Consider the following 19,027-nt stretch of genomic DNA (forward strand, 5'->3'; position numbering starts at 1 on the left):
CACTCCCTCCAGTGTTTGGAGCAAGAATGACGATTAACCTTGAAGTGTTCAACGTAAGGAGCCGATCTCACACTTAACTCCGTACTCAAACTGTTTATTTGCAACAACAAAAAACCGCAATGATAAATTGTGGAACGCATCAATGCAGCCCCGTTTAAGAGTCGAAGGGCATGTTAAGGCAATGATGTCGAAACAGTTTAGGGTTCGGGTGCGGAGGCTGCAGGGATGAGTTTGTAATTGGAAAAGGTGCCAAATCATGAGAAATTTGCATTCAAACGAAGGCACTGATTACCGAAGCCACCGGCATGGACGAGTTTCACTGTCGTGCTCCGTGTCTCCGCGTGTGACGGGAGAACCACGCGAAACCCCGCGGCTTCACAACCACAGCAACGGCGGCACCGCCCACACCCTGGCCGGGCCACACGCCGGCCGGGCCCCCGCGGCGGGAAGCTGGCCGCTTCACAAGTGAAGCGCGAAGGCTGCTCGTGTTGGAGATCCCAGCTGCCCGTGTGAGTGGAGATTCATATTAACGGGAAGGTCCCGTCATCATCGAGTGCAGCAGCAGCAGCACACGATCTCACGGGTGAATACTTTACTTGCTAAGAGGCAGTTCTCTTTCTGGTCGATTTGAATGACTCAGTGAGATCTAACTGGTGATAAACCGGGCACACCCTCAACATTCCAATTCACTTTAATACAGAGAGACAGGTGGGGCGGGCGACAGGAATGGATGTTGGAGCAAAGGGGGAATCTGACCGCCGACTTCCCGGAGAGTGGAGGGGCCCTCCGGCTCGAGAGGCCGCGGGCGGCGGCGGCGCCGCGGGCCGCCCCCCCCCCCCGGCACGGCGCCGCTCAGATGACCGACTTGGAGAAGGAGACGCGCAGCAGGCGGTTCTTCTCCAGCTCGTGGTTGTGCAACTCGGCCAGCGTCTGGATGGCCTCCTCCAGCGATTCCATCTGGACGAGGGCCATCTTGTGGTCGGTGCTGTCATCACCACCACGACCACAAAACCGAGAAAGTCACACGGCGCATTGGACCGGCGTGCCGCTGCGCAGCCTAAACACGTCACCGCTTCTATCCCCGGCCACATTCTCAAACGCCAGATGAACTCTGCCTCCATTATTGCAAAAACAACAATGCTACTGGGGTTTTATCGGTTAAACGTCCAATTGATTCGCAATTGATGTTTGGGTCAGATCACGCGAGTACGAAGCCAACGTCTGTCGTGCACCCTCCGCCACGTGGCGGGGACAAACAGCGGTCGTCAGGTGAACAAACGCACCGGTGTTTGTCGCTTGAGCACCACCGGGAACGCTGGGGGGCGATCCGCACACATTTAACAATTACGGACGACCTTCCGCCGGTAGTTACAACCGGCATCATCAGTACGTTGCCAGAACTTGACTGCTGTCGAGAAAATGTTCACCGATTCTGGGCCTTAAATTGGTGAGGTGACATTATCAGCACACCGACATAGGTGAGCAGGAATTAGCAGGAGTCATACCTGCAGGTATTAACATAAACTATTAAACATCATGGCCTTGTCGGCAGGCATGTTCCGCTACTGCCGACATTTGTGTCTGTGGGTATACGATGTTCTTTTAGTCTCGTGCTGATCTTTCATCCCGTCGGGCCAAGAACACACGCATTACCACACAAGACGTTAAATAGGAGCTGCTTATCGATGTGAGACATAAACGTAAAGACAACAGGCAGAGGGGATTTAAGAGGCCTGGCCGATTGTTTCAGCTGCCGCGGCGGGAGATCAAATCGGCGAGCTCTGGATTGCAACTCCGGTGTGCTCATCGTTACGCATCAGCGGCACTTTTGCGTGTAGATCCTGGTGAAAGATATTCAGAACAATAATGTAAAACACTTACGCAAAGAACTTGAGCGCCTTCACTACACAGCCATTGCTTTCAAAAAGGGTCTTCAGATCATCCTCCAGCACTGAGGATCTGCAAGAATGAGAGGTTCAGTGGCAGTCAGTATGCGAACAGCAAATAATTTCGAAATCAAAGGCAGAGAAAGAGATGGCACGGAACGACGGTGGCAGAACAATGGACGCAATGAAGCAAGAAATACGAGACACAGCGATGCACTTCATAGAAACGCAAGGCACGCGTCCTAGTCCATCAGTCTACTGGCGGCCTTCTGTTGGCTTTCCCGGTGATACAGACACCATGCTTTAACAGGCCACACCCTGCTGATGAGACTCAGAAAGTCAAAACCAGTCCAGGGTTTAACATTTATGTAACCCATGTCCGTAGGCCGATGGGCCAACAGCGTGTTACTGTAGTTACTCTGGTAAAAAAAATGCCCATCTGTATTATTTTATTTTCCACAAATCCAAACACAATACCACGTAATAGTAAACAGCTGATACGTTTGTTGTACGTCCTCCCCCGGTTCTGCGCGAGTCTTCTCTGGGTTTTCCGGTATCCGCCCATAGCCGGAAACATCCCAATGCTGAAAGACTTCCAGAAAACGACTCAATCGGGACAATGCACAGAAACATCGCCTCCCGACTGCGAACACTTGGCCGGATCCTCCGCTAATAGCGTCTTGAGACTCGGTGAGGTTTTCTCCTGTTTAGACGAGCGCAATAACACGTGCGAGTGTTTGCTCAACCCTCGGCCAAAATAGCCATAGATGTTTCTAGTATTTTGTGTGTGCAATTCTAATCCCTATGAGGGGATTGCCTTTGCCAAAGCAGCAGGAAGCAGCCGGGGCAGACGTGCGTGGGAACCCGAGTAGCAGATTAGGAGGATTTTCTCAAGAAGCACTCTGACCATCATCTCGGACCACTGGAATTCTCGCACAATCTCACGAGTCTGAGAAACACCGGGAGAGAATCGCGTCGCTGCTCTGGATTGTAACGAATTCCGCGCCCCCCCCCCACCCCTCGCGAACACGACGGCGGCAGAGGCAACGCGGCACCCGACGGTCATCGTCGCGCCATCGCGAGCGGTAATCACGGGGGGGGGAGGGGGGGGGGGTCGAGCGATCTCACGGGATGTTGGAGAGGTGCAGCGTGACGGAGGGGGGGAAGATGTGGTGGAAGTTCTTGGCGCCCATGCGGCGGAAGCGGTGCAGCGGCGAGTCGGAGAAGTCGCGCGTCAGGGAGTCGGAGCCGTCGCGCGGCAGCTGCACCGTCTGGTAGCGCGAGCTCGTCACGCGTATCGGCTTGCCGTACATCCGCTGCCCGTTCAGGTGGCTCATGGCTGCGGGAGGGTTCGGCGGGAAGGACGCGACGCTTATTTCTCTCCCATGGTGGCGCGCGTGCCACCGCGGTGGGAGAGACGAGTCGGACCGGTGGCTCGGCGGTTGGCGCACCGACCCGGCACTGCAGAAATTCTGGGTATGAATCCGGGTTTGGGCTGCACCCGATTTAACTGGTGAGTTGATCGACTCAACCCAGACAACCAATGACTGCAACAAATATTTCGCCATGCGTCGCTACGAAACTCCGGCTCTGTCCATCACACCTTGATTCATCAACATAGCCGACATCAATCCCCAGCTGGATAAAGGCCTCCCCGAGCCACCCTGTGACGACGGCATGGTCCGCCTGGCACCCGGCACGGCCGCCCTCCGAGACGCGTCCCGCTCCACGGCTGCCACTTCCTCACTATCCTCGACTTTTGGCCGTCATCTCTTCTTGCGACGTGTCCTGCCAAAACCTACGCCTTGTTTTTCAAATACAATTTTTTGTTCAAAATAAAATTTTCATCACAAATAAGCTCTTTAAAGAAGAATGTAACCTCTGAACCATGCCTTGGAAATCATGCCCTACAGATACAATGCCCAGCACAGCTCAACAACGAGTTTGCCGGCATTACGGGAGTATAAGTGTCGTGTGCGAGGACCGAGATCCCTGAGCGAATCCTACGGAGTGTGGCGAGCTAATGTGAGCTACCGTGAGCTACCGTGAGCTACCGTGAGCTACCGTGAGCTACCGTGAGCTACCGTGAGCTACTGCGCACTACGGTGGGCTACGGTGGGCTACCGTGAGCTACTGTGAGCTACTGCGCACTACGGTGGGCTACTGTGAGCTACGGTGAGCTACGGTGGGCTACGGTGGGCTACTGTGCACTACGGTGGGCTACGGTGAGCATGTGGGCCAGGGGGCCACCACCTCACCGATCTGCGCTTGGTTGGAGTCGGCCATCTGGATGAGCGCCGTGTCCTTCCTGTTGTAGAGGATCTTCACGCGCAGCACGTCGCCAAACATGCCTGCACGCGGCACGCGGCACGCAGACCCACGTCAGCACCGGCACCGCGCGGACAGCAGCCACCGCCTCCTGGCCGCTCGCCCTCCCCTCCAACGCGTGCCCCACCCACGCACCCGCGCACACACACGCGCGCACGCACACACACGCGCGCACGCACACACAGGCGCGCACGCACACACGCGCACACACACACACACGCACGTACGCATACACACACACGCGCGCGTGCACGCACACATATACACACACGTACACATCCCTGCCTCTCCTAGCTCCGCGCCTACAGCGATGCTACTGCCGGGTTACCGCGAGAACTTCCCACGCGACGAAGCTGCCCCGTGCGGAGTGCTGGAGCTGCGCAAGGCCTCCACTAGACGGCTCTACGGAGCATCACCCGCACGTGATTTGGCCTTCGTCCTAGAGAAATGCTGCGCTGGTTGTAGGGATTATTCGACCATATTTCACGGAGCTGCTTGAGCGTGGGTTGGTACAAACAGATAAAAATAGATGGTGACGCATAGAAGTAGAGTACAACAATTGATTTTACTCCACTGCTCGTTGCTGATGACTTTGGCCGAAAACTGTGGATAGGTGTGCTGCAGGTGATGTCGTGTGGGAGGGGGAAATACTTTAACATGACAAACGCCATGGGACAAGCACCCTGGCTTCCCTACACACAATGCATGTGGCTGCCCCCAGGGCTGTGGTGGCTGCCCTCAGGCTGTGGTTGCTGCCCCCAGGGCTGTGGTGGCTGCCCTCACGCTCCACAGAGCACGCAGGGCCTGGCCTAGCGCAGCCCAACTCGTCCTCGGCGTCAGCGCCGCGGCTCTCGGTGGCGCCACGGGTGCCGCGTCTCACCGACTTCGAGCCCTGCGCAGGGTTCCTGGGATCTTGTGCCAGAGTTGTAAGTGCCTCGTAGCGGCAGATTACGAGTTGCTATGGGATACATTCAGCTGGGAGGGTTGCCGACTAGCCTGGTTGGTATGGTGATCGCACAATGGAGATGTTCTTGTTTATAGATGCTATATGAATCCAAATGGCATCGTAATGTTCATAAAACACTGTAAAGAGATAAGTATGCACGGATATTTCCATAACAAAACACTTCGGGGTCACCAATAAAATAAAATAAATACTTCAAAGCCTTACCTTTCACATGGAATAAAAACAATGGTTAGCAAACTTACAAACACAGTACTTGTTAAAGTTATTGCAACTTCTCGGCCTTAGTAAAATTATCTTATTCGCTTGCTAACATAAAAATGTAGCCGTTTTACACGCGATTTAAAATTAACGTAAACGGTCGACTGTGAGTTAATGAATACGAACACAAACGAGGCAAAAACACAAATCCGTCAGAACTCGCATGCTATTAATCAAACACGCCGTGGTACTTAGCAGCACAATGAATGCATCTGCGATGAACAGATGAGACACGACCACCGGGAAACTTTAACTCCTTCACCAACACCGCAGCCTCGGACCTCAATGTACCAGCCACACTCGGCAAACCGTTTTGGCCTTCACAAACGTTCCCAATGAGTGGCATCTATAAACGCTTATTTAATAAGCGTCCCGTGCCTTTGCACAGGGGCGGCTCAGCTGTTACAAATTCCGCGTTGCTCGTGGCGAGGCCCCAATCAATCCCAGCCTCGAACGGGCTACTGTGGAGAAAATTGGTTTGGAAATTTTGGCGCCCTCGGCAGTTTGTCACGCAGCCGTTGTGGCGGCCTCTTACATCCGCGAGCCTCCCTCACGGGAGCGCAGACCGCCCGGGTCACGTCTCAACGTCAAACCGCAGCGATGGGCTCTGAGATTAATCACACATCCGTCCATTGGGGTGATCTGGGTTTGGAGGCGGATGGCGAACGTGCGCCAGCACTCCCTCTCGGGCACGAGCTGGTGCGCTGCACGCACAGCTAGGAGGCGCGCAACTCCACAGAGGAACGGGGCTCGGTACCCTCCGGGTATTCTGGTAGGTGCCAGCGACCCGGCACCACGACTGCTACATTCCTCTTGCCAATTCGCAGGTGTCGAATTCTCTCCTTTTTTTTCATTAATTCACCTGCGTGCTCGCAGGATTTGTAAACTGGAGCACCAAGCATTTATTTTTACAAGGGCCACTTTTGTACCTTTTAATATCTGGATCGAGAAAAAAACTTAACCAAATCCCGAGGAAGCTCCACGAGGCGTGGTGAAGGCGTTAAAGAACGAGTGTAGCACCCCCAGGTGAGGTTGAATGCAGGGCACGTAGAGGCAAGGACATACCGAACAGATTAAAGAGCCTTTGAGGCGTAACCGCCTAGAGAGAGGAGGAGGAGGTCGAGTCGGCAAGATAGAGCGGGCAGAGCGCAGCCACACGCAAGCCACAGTCGTGTCCACAGAATGGCAGGTGCGGGTAGGGGAAGGGATGGAGGGAGGGAGGGAGAGAGAGGGAGGGGAGGAGGGGGAGGGAAGGAACAAGGACATGATGATAAAAACATGAAGCGACGTAAAAAGGAAGAAGATATGGGTGCAGGAAAGCAGCCTCGAGTAGAGGAGGGCAGGAGGAGAAGGGGCACGGCGCAGAAAGGAGAGGAAGCAATGGAGCAGCGCGGAGCCAGGGTGGAGAAGGGGGGGTGGGGACAGCAAGCGGGAGGCAGGGAGTTGAGAGAAGAGAGAGAGAAGAGAGAGGGAGAGGCACGGAGCTCAAGGGGATGAGAGGAAGCACGAGGGGTGGGAGCAGAGGCATGGAAAGAAAGACCGCTGGAGGAGCGGAGGCAGTGAGGGGAAGAGAAAGATGAGGAGAGAGGGAAGCCATGACGGGGAGCAACAACGGGAACTTGGAGCAAGAAGGGAAGCGGCAAGGTGCGTGACATGCAGGCTTTGGATGGAGGCAGGAGGGGAGGAGGGGAAGGGAGGAGGAGGAGGAGGGAGGGATTGAGGGAGCCATCCAAAAAACAGGAAAACAAAGATCAGCCGGGGTGAGGAGGAGGAGGAGAGGAGAGGGCACCGACGACAGCGGCGTGGCTCGCGACCGCGGCGAGGAGCCCGTGAGTAGGGGGCAGGGAATGAGGACAACCGCTCCTAGATTAGCACAGAGATGCATTTTTGAAGGTCGTAGACAGAAGAGGCGAGGCCGCTGTGGCTGGGCAGGGCAAGAAGAGAGAGAGAAAGAGCCAGAGAGAGCAGACAGAGAGACACAGAGAGAGAGAGCGCAAGAAGAGAAGATGCATCAGATCGGTAGAATGTGGTTAGATTTTGGCGCAGGCCAACAGATACAGCAGAAACCAGAAGTAAAATCATCAATCGGCAGGACGCGTGAAGGAAAGACCATGCACGTACAAACCTCGCGCGTCGTGGGTTTTGGCTTTGGTTGAAGTGTTCACCGAAATTAACTTGGGCGGCCGATTTGCTAAAGTACACAATTTTTGTAAGAGGCAGACTGTGGTATAGCAAGGGCTAGACTAGCAATGTGATGGATATATTTGATTTAAGTTTAGCTTTTTATCACATTAGGTGTATTTTGCGTTTCTTTGAAAAACCAATGTTGTAAATTAAGCTAATGTCAAATGGAAGTAACTCAAATGTAATGTATTTTGTATTTTTTGACGTACATAAATCTTCCCTTTGGTAAGTCCGTAACGTTGCAATCGAAGTTCTTACGGCAAAATCCCGAGCGCTGGCTTTTTGTGTTTGCGGAAAATGTTGCACATTCGCCCTACGGCTTCGGGTGTTTCTAAGAATTTGTGGAAGCCAAACTGAGGGAAACAGAGATCAGAAAAGGCAAAGAGTAATGCAGAGAAAGACAAGGGCAGAATGGACATTGGAGGTTTCAGACGTGCGATAGGAGACAAAGTGAAGCCATGCCAATCTACAGCTCCACAGGTCAGCATGTGAGCATGGCCCTGTCAGCAAGTCAAAGGGGTTACGTGAAGGTGTAGAGAGCGAGCGAGTTTTAAAAACAGTCAATCGCAAGCTCCTTGACGGATTCAAATGGGCTGCATTAAAATGTACTCGCCCAATATCGATGAAAGAGGATTTTGGGCTTTGGAAAGCATTCCAAAGCAACGCTGCCTTTTCACAGAAACACACACTCGCCTGAGATCACGGGAAAGGACCCTTCTCTTCACAGCCAAATTCATTTTGTTTAACGAGGTGAGAATTCAAGAGACCAGGATAAGTTTAACTTAATTGTCATGCATAATCCCAATTCAGCAATGTTAAGGCATTTGCGGATAATTTGTCAAATCTGGACCCCGATGCCGGCACGCAATGGCCAAATCTTGCGAATGTCAAGGGGTCCTTGACGTCCACCGTGCGTGAAGCTGGCAGCGCGTAGCGTCACGGCAGTCCGTACACCTACATAGTATCATCAGGGCCGCCTTGGGATCGGAAAGAAGAACCTCTGGGACAAGCGGCGACAGCGCTGCCGCTGTGCCGCTCGGCGAGCACAGATCAGCCGACTCGGAGTTGGGAGATCGCCCGTCGCACCACGGCGGGGCCTACACGCACTACACACACTCGGTGGGTGTTTTAAGAGAGTTGACAAATGATTATATTGTGCTGGCACATGAACAACTTCCCACGCGTGGCTACTAAAACGGTGGGGATAAAATCATCAAACGGTGCCGAAGGAATGTATTATGGCAAGTAATATTTTGCAATGGCTATAAAAGGTCTACTCCTGTGTGAAGTTATAAGTGGGCAATCATTAACATCTGAAGATATTTTATTGTCCGGTAAGATTTGACAAAGGTAAAAATGCCGTAACATCTGTAACGGCGGAGCGACTAAATTCTTTATACATTTTAGATTACGGTTGACTCTATAATTCTGCTTACAAAGCAAATGCAGTTGATCTGCAAATAGATTTGAATGACTTACTTAAAAGAATATAAGGATTACATTGATATTAAATCAGCCGTTTTAACTCTACTTGTAATTTGAGCCAGTTTATATGGGTATTTTGTGCTTTTGAAGGATTCCATGTCCACTCATGGAAAACTGTTCTCATGTAAACTGAAAACGGCGTTGTTCAACGAGTTTTTCCCACAACCCATGGCTTCGAGACGAAGGCCCATCGCCCGAAACTTTGCCCAACTGGAGTGCATGTTTCTGTCACAAGGCGGCGTGATGAGCGCACGTGGCAAATGTTCCTGTTGGCGCTCACGCAACACCACTGCCAATGCAATCCTCGAATTTTCAATTTCTAGAATTAATCGTTGTACAAAAAAACTACTCCCGAGTTGTGCGGCACTGCTCCACGTGAACACGCTGACAAACTCGTGAGGTTAACTCGAAACACTCACTGCACCTTCAGCTTGTTATGGTGAACAAAAAGAGCCGCATTCAAACAAAATGCTGCTGGAGCTAGATTGGAGTGTTAATTAAAACAACGTAAGAATCTTAATAACAACAACGCAAGAGCACAACATTCCTGTAAAATCAAAACCGCTTCCACATGCAACACACACATACACACGGTGACTCATTAACAAGCAGCAAAGACACCCCCTTAGAATGTTCAGTGTCAAACAAGTTGCTTTGATGGGGAAATTTAACAAGGGCTTTGCCTGTAAAGTTTAACAGCAACGCTGTCAGGATTGACAGCTCATACGTGCCTGTTCTTACATACGATACAACAACTACTTGTAAAGAACCAATGACTTTACAACCACAAGAGTATCCTCCCCAGCAGATGAGAAGCTCGGCCAACTGCAAAAGAATATGTGCCGCCCTGGGACAAAATAAAATATGCCAAAGGACATCAAGGGAACACACCCTACAATACCTTGGAATCTGCCGTATATACACACACACATATCATAAATGTGCATAACCATAACAGTCCAAAACCAAAGGAAGAAGGCATCCCTCCACGCATTGTTGGTCATGGACGTTTTTTGGACCATACTTCACCACGCTGGTCAGTGCGGGTTGGTGAAGGCTCGGGTGACGAGGCCAGAACCAGCTCTGATGTCACTCGCCACCGATGTTAGCCGTGGCCGGGAATCGAACTCGAATTGGCGGGTTCATGGCGCAGGGCGCAAACCAAGATGCACGTCTGCATGGCAGGATGCAATAGCCTCCATAGTTTGTGGTATTAGGATGGAAAGGTGGCTATGAACGGAACTCAAAACTTCCAGTTCACAATTCACGTGAAATGGAAGTTTTACTTTACTACCGTAGAGTTATAATAATAAGTTCAACTCGTAAGGTGCCGCTGGACTCGCTCGCTCTGGAACAGAACGACTCAGAGGCACTAGCAGGAGGAGCCAGACCAGGGGGAAGGTAGCAGCGGCTACACAGTGGTGGTGAGGTGGTGGTGAGGTGGTGGTGAGATGGTGGTGAGATCGTGGTGAGATGGTGGTGAGGTGGTGGTGAGGTGGTGGTGAGGAGCCGGCAACAAATCCCTCCCCATACTCTGCTGTCTGATATTGGCCACGTGTGTGTGTACTCGCAGATCTTGCAAGGTAGCAGGGGTTATTTCCATGATACCTTAGGGCCTAAAACTATTTGACCGTACTAAGACTTGACACAAAAAAACTTTACTTCCGAGAGTGTTGCCATTAAGGCATAATTAATCGTGGGACAATCGTGTTTTAAACGGGTACGCCAAATTAACGCAGAGCAAGATAAAAAATTGTTCAATACATGATCTAGAACTTGGCAGCAATTATGTGCAATGTTGTGCCGGTTATTAGCAGCTGAAGGCACATTAACTAGTTCTCTGCATCTCTCTCTTATCAGTGAGGTACTGGTACTGCAAATAGGGTTTCTAACAAGAACAAGAATTAAGTTCACAGATTGTGGAGGTTGTAGAAAGCCACCACCAATATGTGAAATCGGCCCCACGTGTCCGATGAACATACGGGCTTCCTCAGTTCGGTGGTCACAGCCAAACCCCTGGGGCATAGGAACTCTGCCGCGAGTCGCTTTCTCCGTTCCACTATCGACCCCTAGGGGGGCAGAGCTGGCTGCCGAGAGGGAACAAACCCACGGGTGGGCAGAGTCTACCCAGGGGCCCTCACGCAACCGGAGCCCCGGACGGGGAGGGGGGAGCCACGGCGCGGGCCCCGTCGTGGATACGCCACCGGGGGGGCGGCGCGAGAGAATCGGCGGGACCTCGGCATTGAGGTTGCTCGTCAGCAGCACTGGGGAGTTGACGGGGAGGCCCGGCATCCCGCCGCCACCGCCGCCGCCGCCGCCGCCGCCTCTGGATGGCGTGGGCGGGGGCAGGCCCAGGCGCGGCCCCATCATGCCCGGGAAGCCGAAGGAGGAGCCCATGCCACCAGGGAGGCCACCGGGCAGCCTCCCGCCAACGCCGCTCGGCAAGCCTGGGAGCACGCAGACACAACACGGGCACACACACGCCATCACGCGTCGTGTCATCGTACAAGGATCCCCCCCGTGGCCAAATAGACTGTTGGGGCAAGCGCTGTTAGCGAGCGCCTATGAAGGCTGGAGCAGCATACGAGGGGATGGGCGGCCAGCACTACACCAATGGCGAAGTTTACGTAGCACACCAGGTTCTCAATTAAGGCGGAGTCAACCTAGGGGAGAGCCAGGACCGGTTCGGATAATCATCGCTGGTGTTGGGACGTGAGCTGGAATTGAACTTGGGTCATCAGCTTCGCAGCGCAGTGCGCTAATCGCGACACTACCGCACCCCACATAAATGACAAAACTTCGATGCACCTGCAGCATGATTCTTTGCTGAAAGCACCACAAGTCGGACTGTGCGAGGAGGAGCCCTCTTATCTGCTGGCAGTCCGACAAACCAATCCCGCTAGCACTGGTGACGTACCTTGTGTGTGCATCACAACTTTGATGATTCACTGGCACGTGTCTGGTGTTACAGAGAAGCCCTGAAAAACGGGGCTTTTGTAATGAACTTTACATCTAAGAATTGCACGTAAGTGTGTGCATGGTCAGTGATTGAATGTATCCAGGATGTGTGACTATAAGGCAAGGTGCTATTTGTGTTCATGCTGAAAGGTGCAGTAGAAATATCAATTAAAAAACTAAATCATTATCATAAGAGGGAGCCTTAATTACATGCCAAGGTATCTCAGAAAGGGTCGAGCAATTATTCAGTATCTGGAAAACTAATTTGCATTAAAAAATAAATGCACGACCAATTAAAATTCAATATAAACCGACTAATATATTAATGAAAATGTAATTTTGCCAAACAACACGGTATAAATGAGGGTAACGCTAATTAAAAACATCACTCATGATCAACATCCTTGACGATCGCCAGTCAGGTGTCTCATATCCACACCATTGGGTTCTCTCTTATTTCTCAGATTTGAACATCTGCTGGAAACTTTCCAACGCCTTTAAATTTTCCCAGCGCCCCGTAACGCCGCAATGCCGTGACTCCGTATGTTCAACTCTATGTACGTTGAACGTCTTTCGCACTCTACGTAGCCAACCGTGCTAATCGGAGGTGCCGTGACGCCGTGAAGCGCGCCCCGACGCCAGAGAGCAGCCCGCCGCAAGCTGCTGCACGCGGCATCGTGGCCCCCGTTGGGAGCAGCAGTCCCTGCTGGACTCACAGAGACTCTAAATGGCACCGGGTTCTTTTGCGTTCAAACACGGAGCGCGCGCCCTTCCGTGACCCGCGCTGGCAACGCCTGCCGAGGCACGCTTGCAACACGCAAGTCAATCCGTGACCCGACGGGCTCTCTCGCGTTCCGGTTGGCCCACAGCAAAATGTGGCAGTTCAACTCCCGTGTGTGGCGGGTCTGCTCCACGTGCTGGCCGCCGAGTCTTCTTCTTCACGACCTCGAGTGAGCACGTTGAGAGAAACCTTGGACTTCATGCCGAAAAACGGCACGCGCTGCGCGCCCCAGAACGCGTCGGAGGGGAGTTAATTCAAAGGTAAAACTGCAGCTTCCCCGTCCAGATTGGATTCCGCTGTGAATAAGGGCCATTGCCTTGTCGGCAGTGTCGTCGACCAACGATCACGGAAGACGTTGCAAGACCTTATTATCCCGGGTTGACTTTCACCGCAGCGCAATGCCGCCGACTCTACTCGAGCCTCGTGAGGGCGTCTCCGCCAGCCGTGGCCTCGCATGTCCTCCGCCCGTGGTCAAGAGCCCGCGGCCCGTTTTGGGGGTTAACCTGGGGCTTGTTTTGATCGCCGCACGCTCGCCCCCTGCGCCCACGAACACGGAGCAAGCGACGTGCGCGTTGGGGAGAGGCGGCGGAGACGCGACGCCAAACATAAATTCGCGTGGCCACGGAAATATGAGCTTAGTTATTACCGCTAATCGCTTAACCAGGACACGCTGCGGTGTTTACGACTAAATTACAAGCAGAGTTGGGACGGTGAAAACAACCCGGGCAGGCGGACGGCTGGGAGAAGCTGCGCTGGGACTGGGGGCTTGGGGCAGCGTGATAAGGATCCCCCCCACCCCCACCCCACCCCCGCGCGGTGTTTGACGATCGAAATTGAGTGTGTGACCAGAATGCAATGATGGAGTAAGGGCAGAGGAAACGTTAATCCCTTGACGTGTCTCCCGTGGCAGGGAGGCGGCCTCCCCTGCGTGATCTGAGCACATCCTGCGTTTGCACGGCCCGGGGCTTGCGGGTGATGAGTAACGACGGGATCCGCAGCGTCGCCGTATAAATTCAAGGGGGGCCTCTGTTAAGCCGCCTTAGCTCGGCGCATTGCTGGCGCGGAGCAGGCTGACCATGGGTTTTGCACCGACACGATGATTAAAGCCGAACGCCTCTCCCCGCTAAGAAGAGTAAAAAGGAAAATAAATAATTTGTGCGCCGTTTCCATGAAAACCCACCGCCCTCCGTAAGTGCGCGTGCGTCATCCGCGAGCGTGAACATTTTCTCAATGTGTCAGCGCACGCACAAACGCGCGGATGTATTGCATTTGTGAGGACGTTGCACGAGAACGGTTGCGGTGTAATGTGAACGATGTTCAGTTGATTAAACGTGCTCACCCAGTGCAGGCAAACGAGCAGAGAGGTCAGGGTGCACGCCTGGCCGAACCAAGGCGTGTTTCTATTTTTCAAAATGTGTGGTGGTGCAAAACGTTACTCAGGGTCCAGTGTAGATATCATTCTTATTAAGCTTATATCTACAGGTCCCTTTTGCGAGTAATAAGATAATAAAAAAAATGGTAAAGCCTTTTTTTCAAAAGGATAAAGTCTTCTTTTTTCTATCATGATTACTCTTGTTTACCAAGGAAGCCTCACTGAGTCTCATGACTCGTTCAGGAGTGTCCTGCCAAGTGTTCACAGGAGGCGGCGATGCCTGCTATAAAAACACATTATATTTGAGTAATTGTTAGACTGTGAATTCCCATTTTCATGCCTTAATGGATGACAGGCCTCGCCACCTGGGAGGCTATTTTTTAACCACCCATTTCACAGCCGAATTGCTTTTAATTTTTTACATGCCTCCAGCAACGCTGCATAAAAAATACACCATGTCCAAAATGTAGTTAAAAACCTAGCCGCAGGCTTCTTGCCAATTACGAGCATAATTTACAAATGTCTCTGGACTCTGGGTGGGTGCTACCCACAGCCACAAGGGCAGTAACTAAAAGTCAAAGGTCAAAGCGATTTCCTGCTGAAATGAGCATTGAGGCATTGGTACTCATCTTCTGTTTACAGCCCTGAGCCAGCGGTGTGGCAGAGATTCGTCTAAGTTCAAGACAAACACTACATTTATCGACCATAAAGGGATGATGGGCCAAGTCAACCCCCCAATCAGGATTTGAACCCGTAACCTTCTGATTGCGAGCAGCTCCCCATACCGCTGAGCCGCCTGGCTGGTGAGTTACTCATCGCCGCTCTCGTTATTTCGCCTCCCATCGCAAGCCAATTCAATGACGACGATCACGATGGCAATTCCACTGAATAATCGATCCTTTTTTAACAGTTTGTGAAAGCAGCGGCCTCTAGTGGCTGCAGGACTCTCATGAACTCGTTACACTCAACAAATAAAAGGGTGGCAAGGGAGCAGCCCTGCAATTGCCCGCTCGCGCCACTGTTGGCAAAAGGGCCTGCACAAGAGAGCCATTCCAGAGGATTCTAGATTTGAAGCTTTCGTGACTGCAAGGAATCATCTTCTTAGGTTTTTTCGGTAAAGTCACGTAGAAAGTAAAATAAAATAAAAACAAAAATCACGACGTTTCGGAGGCAACACAAGTCTCCGTCATCAGGTGGGACCGTCACAGCCAGATTAGCTGTATCAAGTGAGGCAATGATTCAAGATGTAATCCCTTAAAAGCGAGTTGAGGGGGGAGGGAGAGGGAGGGGGGAGCTCATCAGACTATGGTAGCCAATGAAAGGAACGTATCGGGAGGGAGGGGGGGCGAGGCCAAAAGGGTGGGCGATGGACGTGGAAGCGCTTGTGCCCAAGCGGCCAATTACTGCACACGCCAACACAATGGAGCGATTGTGCGCAAGCGGCCAGCCACTGCACCCGCCAACACAATGGGCAGAGAGGAGGATGTGTATTAGACCTCCCCCTCCTCCTCTCTGCCCATTGTGTTGGCGGGTGCAGTGGCTGGCCCCTTGCGCACAATCGCTCCATTGTGTTGGCGTGTGCAGTAATTGGCCGCTTGCGCACAAGCGCTTCCACGTCTATCGCCCACCCTTTTGGCCTCGCCCCCCCTCCCTCCCGATACGTTCCTTTCATTGGCTACCATAGTCTGATGAGCTCCCCCCTCCCTCTCCCTCCCCCCTCAACTCGCTTTTAAGGGATTACATCTTGAATCATTGCCTCACTTGATACAGCTAATCTGGCTGTGACGGTCCCACCTGATGACGGAGACTTGTGTTGCCTCCGAAACGTCGTGATTTTTGTTTTTATTTTATTTTACTTTCTACGTGACTTTACCGAAAAAACCTAAGAAGATGATTCCAGAGGATATTTGATCTACTCTTCCACGCTGACAAGACGCCTTGAAAGAGCTGAGAATAGCCACACTTTACCCCACCACGCACGACCTACCAGAGGCAGTTAGGGGGTGGGGGGGTTTAGAAGCCTGCGAGTTGTTTCAACTGCCGTACCGGGAGATTGGATAGAATTGGCGACCTCTGCATTGCAAGTCCAGTGTGCTAACCATTTACACCACATAAGCATCATCCCATACAACTCATACTGACAGGGCAACGTTGATTCTTACACACATGGACTTGAATCAATTAATCGGTGCAGCATCATACCCCTAATAGTGAATACACTGATCTAAAACTAAACAGCACAGGTAAGGGCCCACTGAGATATTTAGCTCTTTTTCAGAAGAGACCCGGCCACATTTAATAGCTCAACAAAGTGGTGGAAATTCATAGCAGCCAAATACTCTCAACGCATGTTTCTAAATGTGGAGAGAACCCAGAGAAAAATCCACGTAACCACGGGAAGAGAGACGTGCAAACTCCAAATATACAGCGCCTGCATACCAGGCGAGGTAGTTAACATCTGCCCACCGTGCCCTGCACTCTGCCGGGGTGCAGGGCACGGCGTTCACTCTGCAGCCCCTGCAGGGGACAACTCTGTCGAGCAGCCTGGGTCCCTTTGTTACACACGGTTTAGAAGACTGATGCTGGTGAATGGGATGTCTCCGGGTAGAAGATTAAGGGCTTTACTGAAGCAGAACCGTCCTTGGCAAGCTAACAGGGATTGAATGAAAGTGGGAAATGTTGTTGGAGAAAGCGTGACCTAGAGTTCACGTTGGCCTTCGACAGAACAAGCGGTAAACAGAAGGGCGAGTTTCCAAAGTGCATTAGTGAGATGCACATTCCTACGACGCCATTCACCCAATCTTGCTGCCCTCCACCTGCCCAACACCAGCCCGCGCCTACCAGCGTGGTGAAGTATGGTCAAACAATCCCCGTGACTCGCACAGTGTGCGGGGGCCTTCATCCAGCAGTGAATCCACAGCGGTGTACGTGTATCTACACATTGATGTCAAGAACCCACAGGTTGTAATAAATACTTTGAATTATAAGAAGTATTTGTATCTTACGTGGAGAGACAGCTGTTTGCTGAAAACATCGTCCGCTTATCTATTTTACACATTGTCCAGAATGCTTAATGCTCTTAGATCTTATTCACATCAACTTCAGTCTCTAAACCATGCAAAAAAACATCTATTCTAAGATCTCCACTCCAGTGAATGACAACACTGAAGTAATTTGTGTGAAAACATCCAACCCGAACCTTGACCTGAACCACACTGAGCGAGCTCTACAGGGGGCGATCCCTCTATGTGCCGAGCGTGACTCAACGGCTCATGGCCACGTCCCAGGGAACGAGTGAACGGCCACGCTTGCCACGCTTGCCACGCTTGCCACGCTTACGGGACGGGGGAGCCGCTGTGTCCGCAGCAGCCAAACACAGCCACGATCACAATCGTGATTTGCGTTCGATAAGAGCCGCCCCTCCTACACACAGGGGGACCTCAGAGCGCCTCACACGTGATAAGCGACGTGCATCCACGTCTCAGCTCAACCATTTGAAAGGGCACCCCGAGTGCCAGCCGTCTCTGTGCGGCAGAGTTGACTCAATACCTGACCTGTAAGCAAACAGCAGTTCCAATTGAATGATTTGCAGTGTAATTGTTCGAATATGGCAAATGTGGACCATGAAGCCAGCACAAAAAGGACTACTTTTCGAATAACATCAGGGGATCTTTAGCATCCATTGTGAAGCAGACAGCACGTACATTTTACAGGAATTACCAAGGTGGCCCGCTGGATTTAAACCACGAACCTCTCAGCAACAACAAGCAGCTACGCCACTTGAGTATACAGGAGAGCGCCGACCTGCCGACACACGTTTTACCGACGCACGTTTTACCAACGCACGTTTCAGCCAACAACACGGGACACCGTGAATCAACGCTCCTCTGCCTGCTATCAGTTCCTGATGAGAGCGGCTGGTGGTGCTGTTGCACAGCAACAGGGACAGCACTGCCACGTGGCAGCTCTGAGAATGTAGGCGCGCACACAGCGCAGAGTAAGGCTCAAAGCCCACGAGCTTTCAATGGCAGTACAATATTCAGATCCATTCGTCTATACCGATGCAGAAACACCTTGTATCCTAGTGCTGTTACTCTAGGTTGGCTTTGTCGAAAATGAAAATAAAAAAAACACAAAAGGGTTGTAACCTTTTTTAACACCTTTAGTGAGTGGAGCTGCATCTGATGGGCTGGAGAATGTCACGTGAACAAAACAGTTAAAACATATCCGAATATAAAAAAAAACTAATTCATACACTGCGATTCCATGCCTATATCGTACGTTCGAGAATCAACATTAATCGCCGACGCGATGCATCATGCCACCGGTACTAAACGCACACTGCTAACATTATTTCTGTACACTCACCACGCTAACATTAACTGTTTAGCAAAAACTCTCGCTCCCTGTGCTATTTCATTTGAATAGTTAGAACGTAACAATGCATAAAACAGATGAAGTGCATGCACCAAATCGTGACGATGACGGTGAGGAATTGTCTCAACACAGAGGCGCTGTGACAGCGTGATTTTAGCGACAGCGTGATGGAGCCGTCTGCCGCACTCACCCGGAGAATGGGGGAAGTAGTTTTGAGAATGCCGCGGATTTAGATCTGCATGAGAAAGAGATGTTAGTAATTCGTGCCGAGAGAATTTAAGCCCTTGCTCGACGCCACCTCAAACTCCGCGGAGACCCAAGGGTGGACGCCACGAGGGACAGCGGGCGCACGGGGAAGCGCGATGCCACAGCTGGCAACGTAAAGCAGGCTCGTGTGCACTGGACGTAAAACACAACGTAGGAGACGCATA

General features: G+C 51.9%; 1 protein-coding gene across 4 annotated transcripts in view; it reads right to left on the reverse strand.

Annotated features, from left to right (window-relative positions):
- Positions 1-78: 78 nt before the first annotated feature.
- The window catches only part of LOC144941194 (polypyrimidine tract-binding protein 3-like), a 34,895-nt gene continuing 15,946 nt past the window's right edge, over positions 79-19,027 (reverse strand). For 2 of the 4 annotated variants that reach the window (XM_078867785.1, XM_078867783.1), the window contains 2 exons: positions 18,787-18,831; positions 6,545-11,555 (listed from right to left, as the gene is read on the reverse strand). In XM_078867785.1, coding sequence (XP_078723911.1) covers positions 10,744-11,555; positions 18,787-18,831 — 857 coding nt within the window. In that variant the 3' untranslated portion in view covers positions 6,545-10,743. The other 2 variants (XM_078867784.1, XR_013639230.1) reach the window with 2 other exon arrangements.

The sequence above is a fragment of the Lampetra fluviatilis genome, chromosome 24 (genome assembly GCF_964198595.1).
Source record: "Lampetra fluviatilis chromosome 24, kcLamFluv1.1, whole genome shotgun sequence".
NCBI lineage: Eukaryota > Metazoa > Chordata > Hyperoartia > Petromyzontiformes > Petromyzontidae > Lampetra > Lampetra fluviatilis.